This window comes from Myotis brandtii, unplaced genomic scaffold (assembly GCF_000412655.1).
Source record: "Myotis brandtii unplaced genomic scaffold, ASM41265v1 scaffold1077, whole genome shotgun sequence".
Taxonomy (NCBI): domain Eukaryota; kingdom Metazoa; phylum Chordata; class Mammalia; order Chiroptera; family Vespertilionidae; genus Myotis; species Myotis brandtii.
In genome coordinates this window covers 1,288,642-1,299,799 of record NW_005353666.1, presented here as the reverse complement: position 1 = coordinate 1,299,799, position 11,158 = coordinate 1,288,642, and the positions used below count along the sequence as shown (strand labels likewise).

Below are 11,158 nucleotides of genomic sequence, written 5' to 3'. Positions count from 1 at the left end.
CGCGCTCTGAGGCAGAGCCGTATTCCGCGCTTCCATTGAACTGATCCGCGCGTGTAGGGGCCCGTCCATGGTCTGCTCAGCCCGCGGGCCCGCGGTTGTGCGCGTCTCTGTTGTGGGTTCACGGTTGAAACGGCCCAGGCTCCTCCCAGGGTCCGCAGGGCCGGCAGCTGCGACGCGCTCCGCGGGGAAGACGCGTGTTAAAGGGGCTTCTCGCAGGCCCGCGGTCAATGCTGACGAGTCAGCAACGAGCCGTGAATGCGGTGTCGTTAACCGCAGGGCACAGGTTACGGCCGGTTGCGGTGAGGACAGTGACGCGAAGGGAGCCCCGTGGGGTTGGAAGTCCCTGGGCGCGCAGAACCCAGGCGGGTGGGGTGGGCGCAATCTGTAATGTTTCATCACTGGCCGTTTACTGTCCCGTCAGCTTGTCTCCTCACTTCTCTGGACATGACAGCAAATCCTGGTACAAAAGTAACACAATAGCTTTTCTTCCTTAAGGACTGAGCACCCAAATGCTTTGTGAATGAGCAAGTCAGTTGCCTATTCGCAGGTCTGTCGCCATAGTTACCCGACGCTACGTAGCGAGGAGCTAGGAAGCTGCACCGTGGGCAGGACTGGTTGTCAAGGTGGGGGCGGAAGGAGAACTTGGGGATAACGACTGAGTGAAAAGGAGGAGACAAACCTTTAGGAAAACACAGCCTGGCTCCAACTATGCTTCTCATTTTCCATAGGATAGTTTACGGCATTTCAGTGATTCTATGCCCGTCACCCCTAGACACGGTGACCGGCGTGACCACCAGAGGCCAGGGGAGGGTGTCCCATTGGGACAGAGGGAGCAGCGTCCCCACACTTCCATCCAAACCAGCAAACCGCGGGGATCACCCGCAGCCCCGTCCTCAGGGACACAGCCACGTGGCCGCGGCCAATGTCAGCTTCGCTGACCCTCCGGTCTGGCCCCACTCGTGGCCATCTCCACCGGGCAGCTGTGGTCACTAACTGACTCCTCTGCTGAAAACCTGCCGCGAGCCCCTCATTTCCTCAGAATAAAGGCACAGCTGGTCATGACCAGCCCAGCTCTTCTCTCCAGCCTCGTGTGTCACGACGCTCTATCCACTGAGCAATACGTGTTTGCACACGTGTGTACATGCAGAGACTCGCATGCTTGGCCAGACCACCCGCTGAGAGGCTGAAATCCAGGCTCCCACCAAGAGGCCTCTGGAAGCTCGGTTCTCAGGGTTGAAATCCTGCTCCCGCACCGCCATGGCCCACCCAGCTCCTGCCAGCTTCCGTTCTCGGCCAGCTCCCCTGGACCTGGGGGTCTCCCCTAGCCTTCCAGACCTACCGAGACATGGCCGCGCCGCTGCCCTGGGCCCTGCTACCTGCTGTCCATCCCGAGCGGACCCACCAGCTGCTCAGCCAACTGGCCTGGCCAGTCATCCCGCTCATCTGCTGACCGCGTCCAGGCCCAACCCCAGGCACAGGGCCTGGCGCGTGATAGACACTCAGCAGGTGCTCCCAGCAAGAGTGAATGAGCAACAGCAAAGCACAGCAAAGAAGCTGAGACAAACTCCCTCCCCATGGCCACCAGGGTCAGTTGTAGGAGAAAACAAGTCTTGGTGTCAACTCCGTTACTGCTGAGGGAGTCCGTGTGGCAGCTGCCCAGGCTGGCAGGGTGGGCACACAGATGCCGAGAGCAGGCCCGCCCCGCCCTGTGATGGGACTGGCTGGGAACACAGGAAAGGAAATTCTACTCCCTGGTGGGCCATTTCCCGGAACGCTACAAGGATCTCAGCTGCGTGCCCTGCGAGTCCTTCAGCCCTTCCCGTGGGTTTCCTGATTTCAGCGTGGACGTGTGACTGTTGCTTGGTAACGGGGGATGTGGTCTTCCTGTCTCAACACCGTCCCCTTCTCCCAGCAAAGAGGAGGGGCGTCCCCCAGGACAGGCCGCATGAATTCAGGTCCTGCGTCTTCCCTGCTTTTCCTCTCTTCCTGGGTTCCCAGAGTCTAGCGCCACATGATGCAGTAGCTCAGGGGTCCTCAAACTACGGCCCGCGGGCCACATGCAAATACAAATATTGTATTAGTTCCCGTTTTGTTTTTTTACTTCAAAATAAGATATGTGCAGTGTGCATAGGAATTTGTTCATAGTTTTTTTTTTAAACTATAGTCCAGCCCTCCAACGGTCTGAGGGACAGTGAACTGGCCACCTGTTTAAAAAGTTTGAGGACCCCTGCAGTAGATGCTCTGGAAACATTTCCCCATGAGTGAATGAGCAAAGGGCTGTAACTCCAGAAGCTCACCGGAAATTATCTTAAAAAACCAAAAACCAAACAAACAAAAAAAACACCACAAGGGCCCAGGGACACTCAGTGACGTCCTTGCAGTCTCACAGCTGGTGAGGAGCTGAGCCAATGACACCCAGATGAACAAAACCCTCGTGACCAGACTTGCTCCTCTGGACCGGCCTGGGTGGGGGCGGGAGGACCAACTGCAGGCAGTCGTCCTGACGTGAAAAGTCTGCTCACCTGCGTTTCCCACTCAGCAATATTTACGGAGGCACAAGTCGGTTAAGGGTAGGTGTGGGTTTGTTTTTGTGTTTTTTGTTTGTTTTTTGCATCGGGGTCATTTGTTAATCATGTCTGTAGAGGGGTTGATTAGACAAAAAATAATAATAATAACGGTTTTATAGTCTAGGGCACTTTTCTCAGTCTGCCCTGCCCCAACAAGAAATCTGGGAGAGCCGTGAGCTTTTTGTCTTAGCTTCTCATGTGTGTGGCAGTAGAGACGGGGTGTTCTACTAAGGAGACTCTGTTTTGAAGAGTGTTTTTATTTAAATATATTTTTATTGATTTCAGAGAGGAAGGGAGAGAGAGATAGAAGCATCAATGGTGACAGAGAATCACTGACCGGCTGCCTCCTGCACGCCCCACACTGGGGGTGGAGCCTGCAACCCCAGCGTGTGCCCTGGTTTGTAGGTCAATGCTCAGCCCCTGCGCACACCCGCTGGACTGAAGAGCGTGTTTATAGTCCTTACAGATACTAGGTCAACAGGGACTGAGGGCAACATTACTCATTTCAGCTTTTGAATCCAATGAGGCCACAAGGTGGCGCAATTTTGCCACAAAATCATTTCAAACCTGGGGAAGGGCCAGTGAGGAGCCGTGGGCTGCGGGAGGAGGGGCAGGGTGTGCGGGCTCCTCTTTGCCCCGGAGTCTACCTGCTCCTGGAGGCCCAGGGTGCAGTCTCTTCCCGCAGCCCCGGGGACTGTCCCTGGGAGACCTCAGCTCGCACTGGAAGGGCCGCTACCCCTGAAGACATGATGGCATCGATTTCATCGGGGTGTGGATTTTATTGCAAACTCAAAACAATGCCATGTTTGCGGAAACTGACAGGAGCCTTCCCTCCCTGCACGGCAGCGGTTGTTGCTCTACCTGCTCCCAGACCCGCCTGCAGTCGAGTAGCCTGCAGTGGAATGCAGCCCGGTCCTGCCAGCAGGGGCTGTGTCATCCACGTGAGACAGGGCCCTGCAGCTCCAAGGAGGCATCGGCTTACATCTCCTCTCCAGTACATTTCCCCTGACAGCTTGCAGAGCGCGGGCACCGAGGCACCCGGCCGGGGCCTCCCCTTAGAAGTCACGGTCCTGTGATATTGGTAAAAACTCTGCCAGGTGCGCGTGCCGCCGCTGCCTTCTCATCGGGAGTGTGGGCATGAGACCAAGTCCGTTCCTTGTCCGAGGCTGGCGAGAGTCCTTGATTGCAAACAGAAACTTCTGAGTGAAGCGACTGCAGACAAAACCCTGAGGAGCCTGCATTGACATGGGCCGCCTCCGAGCACTGTGCCACCCGTCTACCTCCTTAAAACTCACCCCCTCAAGGAAGAGTAAACACTGACTCCTCAGGTTAGGAGAACGGTACCTGAGAGAAGTAGTTGGATTTAGAAGATGTTAGCCTTGGTATGAGAATACATAGTATGGCAGGAAGAAAATGTGGATATCATTTTTTTTTAAAAATATATTTTATTGATTTTTTACAGAGAGGAAGGGAGAGAGATAGAGAGTTAGAAACATCAATGAGAGAGAAACATCGATCAGCTGCCTCCTGCACATCTCCCACTGGGGATGTGCCCGCAACCAAGGTACATGCCCTTGACCGGAATCGAACTTGGTCCCTTTCAGTCCGCAGGACGACGCTCTATCCACTGAGCCAAACCGGTTTTGGTGATATCATTTTTATTTAAAGAGAAAAGTTGTAGCTTAAAAAGGGGCACATGACAAAACTTTCCCATCAGGACAAGATTGAACATTTAAACTCTGTAGGTGGTAACTGTACCAGAAATTAGACAGTAAACGGCGGAAGTGAGCGTTTGGCCAGAAGTCCTCAGCGCAGACAGAGTGACGAGGACTGGAACTCGGAGACGGAGCTGCTCAGGTGGCCCCGTCGCTCTGGCTGTCCGGGAGGCAGACCTCGGGGATCTGTGCTAAGAGCACTGCCGGCAGCCGCCCCTTCTCGGGACTTCCTGACAATGGCAGCCAGCTTCACTCGGAAAGTGCTTACGTAACAGAGTCTACGGTTACCTTCTGTGCACTTGGAACCATTATAGGAACTTGCGCGCTTCAGACACTGAACGGGCAGGAAGCAACGCCGCTCTGGCACCACGAGCCCGCGTGGTGGTGCAAGGACCATTCCTCAGACCTGGCCAGAGCCCCAGGGAACGGCTTCGTGTTGGGGTCAGGCAGGCAGTGGGCAGGAGGCCTCCAGCTGGTGTGGGGACAAGAGGAACTCTCAAAGATACCCACGTCTCTAGGAGACTGAGCCCAGCACACCGCAGAGGACAGAGCAGGAGGAGCGGCCCAGGACCTCCTCCCGCCCAGCCGCTGAAGGAATGACATGGGAGCCAAAAGAATAACCATCGTAGCTGACAAAAACGCATCATCTTGCCCTGGCTGGGTGGCTCACTTGGTTGGAGTGTCATCCTGTACACCAACAGGATGCGGGTGTGATTCCTGGTCAGGGCACATACCTGGGTTGTGGATTCGATCCCTGAGCAGGGCATATACTGGAGACAACCTATCGATGTTTCTCTCTCATGTCGATGTTCCTCGCTTTCTCTCTCCCTCTCTCTCTAAAATCAATAAAACGTATCTTCGGGTGAGAATTTAAAACAACACGTTAAGTCTATAAAAAGTCATGAGTCCATTATCATGCCCAAGAGAAAAAGCCAGAAAAAATTCAAAACCGTTCCAATGGCAACTGGTGTCCTCCCCTCCCCGAGGCCACCAACCTGCCCAGCCTCAGTCCCGGGTCCCCGGGCTTTGCTTTTGACGACGCGGCCTTGGTGTTTGCTTCTCTTCTAGACCTTGAACAGGACATGCTGCGAGGAAGCCGCCTGCTGGCACGTGGGGTGTCAGGACCGCAGATGGAACTGCGCCTGCTGCTTCCTTTCTCACTACTGTCTGTCACCGCTCGGTGCACACGAGTCTGAGAAATCTTAGTGAAAAGGTGGAGAAGACAGAGCGACTGAACGCAGCCTGGGGAGCGAGCAGCAGAGCAGCCGAGCCGGTTCCTGCGCGGGCAGTGGGCGGAAGGCCAGGAGGGAGGGACAGCCCTAAACCAACCGTGCGAAGGGCATTGCGAAACAAGAGGCCCTTGACCAGCTTCCTGCCGGGCCGCGCACCGCGGGCAGCGGGCTGCTCGGTGCCAGGACTCAGCCGGCCCTGGCGGGGCAGGAAGTGCTTCGCAATCGTCACCTCATCCCTGAGCCCATTACAGCGCGGGAGCCAGCACGGCACCTCCGCGCGGACATCCGGTGTCCACTCCGCCTGGATGGCTCCTGTGCCTTCCAGCTCTCTCCGAACTTGTTTGAAAGGGAGAACATGGTGAACGTTTGGGTATCACGTTTGGAGAGGAGGTTCTCTGGGTAGTTTAGTTCTGAACCTGGCCTTCTGGGTTGTGAGCAGTCCAGGTGGCGCCGACCCCACCCTCGCTTCCACACTGCAGTTCCCAGGATCTGGGGGATGGACGGCGCCCTGTTCTCCATCCCCCCAGCCCTCGGAGAAGGGAGCCTCAAGTGCACGCAGCTCTCGTAGGGACCAGACACTTACAGGTGTGGCGCCGGGACACTCCCCACGTGTCTAGGAGATGGAGCCCGACAAACCCCGAAGACAGAGCAGGAGGAGCCACCCAGGACCTCCCGCTGCCCGGCCACTGAGAGAGGTCCGCTGCTCGGTCAGTCTTCTGTGCCAGCGGCCAGCACTTCCCTGCCGACCGCCCAGGTGTCCCCTTGTGCTAGTGACAGACAGCGGAGACGGTCATTTTAAAGCAGCCAAGAGACTTCCATCGAAAAGAGAAAAGGTGGCGGGCCTGCTCTGGGAGAGTGCTTCGCAGGCCAGCGGATGCGGATGAAGTGAGGAACCACTGGCCACGCGCACCCTCCACGCTGTCTCACGGTGGCGCTCACCCTGCAGCAGTGGGATCGCCACCAAGTCCCCGGGCCCGCCCACCCCAGAGGCCCCTCCTCTCCCTGGTGCCTCGCACAGTGCCCCCTCTCCTGTGTGGCCAGGGACTGCAGCCCCCTGGGACACTGCACAGCTCTGACCCCCTCAGGGAACCTCAGGGGACAGGAGGCCAGCGCACCTCCAGGGCATCTTCAGGGCAGCATTGGGGCGTTTCTAACGTGGCCCATGAGAAAGAGCTGTCTGACCACTTGGAGGACGGCTCCTCCTCTGGCACTGGGGAGGGAGTCCCCGTTATACCGACGCTTGTGCTGCAGGGACACAGTCCTGCAGTTCCTTAAAGACATGGCGAGGCATTTCATTCTCACTGACAAATATTTAAGTCATTTATTGCTGTTAAGTCACAGCATTTCAGAATACACACTGCATGGAAACGGACACTTTTCAGACCCTGGGGTGAGACCTGAAGGGTGTAGCTGGGGTTGTCTCATGGTCGTTACAGAACAAGGCAAGCGTTCTGAGCACTCAGGTCTGAGAGTCACAGGCTTGGTTCTCTTCCGTTGCGCGCTCAGTAAACTCTAACAGATAACAACACGGCCTCAGAGAAAGCATGGCTGGGAATCACGGATGACTGCCCGTGTGACGACTGGTTAGGGGAGGAGGAGAGTAGTCAGCACTTGGGAGGCAGCCGGGGCGGGTCAGGGGCTCGGGCTCTCGCTGTGGGTGGGAATGGTGGGGTTAGTAAAACGGCACTCAGCGGGTCTTCCTCAGCAGGGCGTCCTGGTGACTGAGCCGGAGGCCCAGCAGCGGGCAGCGCCTCCCTGCCGGTCACGCTGCTGCCTTCTTATTCATGCTGCAGGGAGACAAGGACACAGGGGGTGTCACTGCGCCTCAGGGCCCGGAGGCTTTAAGAAGACCTCACCCACCCAACAGCCGTTCCCACTCCCGATGTTATGAAGACACACCCTGTCCACACTGTAGTCAGTGCATCTGCACGGCGTGGCGTTAACTGCCAGGCACTGTTTCACACTCAACAGCACAGCTTTCTCAGAAACGGGTTTCACATCCATCTGCACACACTCATGGCCCAAATGCCCAAGACAGGACCGGGCCCGCTCTCCCCTCCGTCAGCCAAGAGGATGAGCCGGCGCTGCTTACTTGTATTTGATGAGCCGCCCGCCCTGGATGAGCTGGGCCACCTCGTTGGTGGCGTGGCACACGAACAGGAGCCAGTTGCGAGGCTGCACCTTGTAGGCGAATCTCATGAACGTCAGAGAGTAACAGCAGAGGGCTGCAAACACCAAGCAGAGGGGAGCAATGGCTCACGGTTCAGAGACCTGGTGTGGGAGGGACCCCAGACCCACCGGGCACCAGCCTGAACCACAAGAGAAGCCCTTCCGCTAAGACTGTGACAGGAGGTAAATTCTGGCGGAAAGGCACCAGGAATGGGAAGCTCATCAGATATCGGACTCTCCTGGTGGGTGCTGTTACTTATCACCTGAACATTTTAAGGATGGGGTGTCGGAGGGAGGGAGTGGGCATCTGAGTTCCAGCCACGGTCCTGTCCCCTCGAGTTGTTCACAGTCCCTCACCTGCAGGAACTGCTTTGTCATCCTCTCAACAGCTTTATGGTCAAATATCAGGGTTTCAAGTCAACGTAAGAAAGCGTTTTCCAACTACGCCCCAGAGGACACCTTCTTCAGCTGGGAGCAGTCAGCCCGCCAGCTAGCGGGCTCCAGCGCTCCCAAGGCAGCATTTCAGAGCCACCTGCCTTTCCTCCCGGTGAGGGGTGATGCCATTTCCTAAGTGACTGTCCTGTCCAGAGCTGCGCTGGGGAGCTGTTTATGCTAATGATGCGGGGAAAGGCCGAAGGTGTTCAGAGCACACACTCACCAAACATCATCCGCCCACTGATAATCTCCGGAGACTTTTTCATGTCATTGATGGCGGCGATGGGGAGACCCCAGTTGGCTACCGGGCCCCAGAAGTGCTGTGGGAAGACAGAGAAGGGAAGGAAGGGAGAGGAAAAATGAAGGCGGAGCTGTGAACAGCTGGGCTTCTTACTTCGTCAGTGTGAGCCTTGGGAAACAAATCCCCGAGCTTTGTCCTGGGCGCACTGGTCAACCGGCGAAGAGTTTGCCTATGAGTCAGCAGTTCTTACAAGGTGAGTTCAAAGCCAGAAAGGACTGGCAGTTTACCAAGTCCTGACCAGCTTTCAGAGGTCAACCAAGTAACCTGATTGTCCCATTCAGAGAACTTTACAGTGAGATGAACTTCTCACACAATTCAGTCTTGCCATAACTTAAAACCTGTGATAACTATTCTCCATAATTTAATGCTTAAATCTATCAAAACTTCTTTTTCAAATTTTCATTGACATCTTTTAATATGCAGACCCTAAACTGGATACTTTCTCTGAAGAAAGGAACTTTAATACGGGAAATTTCTTTGGGCTCATGTGAGCTATTTTAAGATCTGAGAACCTGGAAATGTACACTCCAGAGTCCCAGATATTAAGATTGGAAAATAGCCCTGGCTGGTGTGGCTTAGTGGATAGAGCGTCGGCCTGCGGACTGAAGGGTCCCGGGTTTGATTCCGGTCAAGGGCACATGCCTGGGTCGCAGGCTCCATCCCCGGTAGGGGGCCCGTAGGAGGCAGCTGATTGATAATTCTCTGTCATCACTGATGTTTCAATCTCTCCCTCTCCCTTTCTCTCTGAAATAAAAATATATATTTTTAAAAAGATTGGAAAATACTTGTAAAATAATAGCAACAACTTCTATTTTTAAAATGGACCAACAGCTTTTCATTTTCCAACCATGGGCCGTCCCAGGACACCAATGTTCAGCGGCCCATGCTTAACAGCAGGGACAGCCAACTCAGCTGTGGAGTGATGAGTGAGGGCTGCACGTGACAGGTTCTGTGAGGCAGGGCGTGCACTGTGGCCGTGAGCATGGCCGGTACTTAAATACATCTCTTATAAAGTCCCTAGAAGGTAAAAATAACTTCCACACTAGCTGACTAAGGTACCTACCTCAGCAAGTTTAATACGCGCTTTCTAACTAGGGCAAGGCTCTCGTGCTCGCGTCCCTTTTTAAAGTACGTTAGTCTATGCTCTAGCAGATAGTCACCATAAATGTCTAGAAAAAGAAGGAATTTCATGATAAATATTTGAAAGGAAAAAATTAACATATTTTGGATTAAATGGGAAAATACTTCTATTTCATTATAAATTCGTAACTTGGGTTAAAGAACATCCACACGAATGAAGTGCCATGATCTGGTTACTGACTGGGTGGAGTCTGTGCCGTCAGCAGCCAGGCTCTGTGCCCACTGCTACCAGGAGGTCCTGCCCCTGGGTCCTGCAGAGGCGGGACTCTAGGAGGGACCAGAGGCCCGCAGGGACGCCGGGGTGCCCTCAGCCACTCCCCCCGCCCTGGTGCTGGTCACACTACCTCCAGCAAAGGGGTCTGCTGTCCCTAACTCTGTTGATGCGGGATCTGCGACAGGCTGAAGTGAAGGAGGAACGATTTTCTTACCGTGCTGTTTTGTGAGAAATCACCGCGGTTCGGACAGGGCGACATGAAAAGAAAAAGAAGGAGGAGGTCAGGCGTTTTCAGAGGCGGCATCCTCCGAGGCCACTGGGCCCCAGTCTGCGGTCTCGGCGCCGGAGCTGCGGAGTGGGCCGCTCGGTTCTTTTCCCCGAGACGTCTAGTGACATTTCTAATAACAACTGGGACCCAATGAAATTAAACCTTAATTTTATTTAAAAAAATAAGTGTGATCCTTAGAGGGCGCCAATAGAAACATAATGCAATTCACAAGCAGGAGACACAAACGTAATTTAAAAATTTTAAAAGGAAAAAGAGAAGTTAATTGTATTAAGTTTATCTATTCCCACATATCCAAGTCCTTGAATCTGAACACACAACCAGCGGCAATGCATGAGTGCGGTATCCTGTGTTCTATTTTGTACCGTGTCTTTGAGAAGCGGTGCGTGTTGACGCGGCACCTCTGTGGGGACCGGCCCCATTTCAGGGGCTCTCGGCTCTCGGCTCTCACACCACACAGCACGGGCTTAAAGGGGCCGTTCCTTAGAAAATGACGAGCCGGAGAGAAGCACAAGGCTGCAGAATTCTATTAACAATAAACGTCCCATTTTCATTGACTAACAGTTATCAGCAGAATGAAGCCCCTAGGAAGAGGCGTGAAATGTTATTTCTGTTTACTACTGAGAGGCAGCGGTGCCTTCCACTCACAGGCATTCAAAGAAATATTTATTGAATAAATGAATAGGAAAAACTTTCAATGTCAACTGAACCGTTTTCCTCAACGCTAAGCTTCAGCCCATTTAGAACATATAGGAAGTTTTATAGTGAATTCCTTTTATTTCTGAAATGGCAATTCTTCTTGCCAGGATACAGCTTAATTGTTCTGTGAAGGCAAAATCTTTAAGTTTATCCACTGAACGAGTTGTTGAAATACTCTGATACCATCTTCCATAGACACGCGTCCAACACCACTTTCAGAGGTTTGATCCAGAGCCTGTGGCGGTTCTAGTTTACAGCATGAATTGTTGGCTGACGGAGCTAAGCAGGTTCTGCTATGAAATATAAGAAGCAGAAAGCCTAATAGATTGTGCCTCAGGCTGTGTCCCAGCGAGTCCACACGCCAGCGAGCAGCGCTTTCCCACAGGCAGAGGGCGAGGAC

The 11,158-nt window shown here is 54.1% G+C and overlaps 1 protein-coding gene across 1 annotated transcript; it reads right to left on the bottom strand.

Moving 5' to 3' along the window:
• Window positions 1-6,809: 6,809 nt before the first annotated feature.
• MPC1 (mitochondrial pyruvate carrier 1) lies at window positions 6,810-10,658 on the bottom strand. The gene is made up of 4 exons (XM_014542291.1): window positions 9,988-10,658; window positions 8,342-8,438; window positions 7,607-7,739; window positions 6,810-7,301 (listed from the first exon to the last, which is right to left on the bottom strand). The coding sequence occupies exons 1-4, from the start codon at window positions 10,075-10,077 to the stop codon at window positions 7,277-7,279; spliced, it is 345 nt and encodes a 114-aa protein (XP_014397777.1). The 5' UTR covers window positions 10,078-10,658; the 3' UTR covers window positions 6,810-7,276.
• Between the last annotated feature and the right edge of the window lie 500 nt (window positions 10,659-11,158).

Excerpts from the sequence above, each read along its gene's own strand:
- MPC1 (XM_014542291.1), bottom strand. The coding sequence starts at position 10,077 with ATGCCGCCTCTGAAAACGCCTGACCTCCTCCTTCTTTTTCTTTTCATG. Across the intron at positions 7,740-8,341 it reads CAGTGGGCGGATGATGTTTG|CCCTCTGCTGTTACTCTCTG; the intron begins GTGAGTGTGTGC and ends TGGTGTTTGCAG. Across the intron at positions 7,302-7,606 it reads GGGCGGCTCATCAAATACAA|CATGAATAAGAAGGCAGCAG; the intron begins GTAAGCAGCGCC and ends GTCTCCCTGCAG.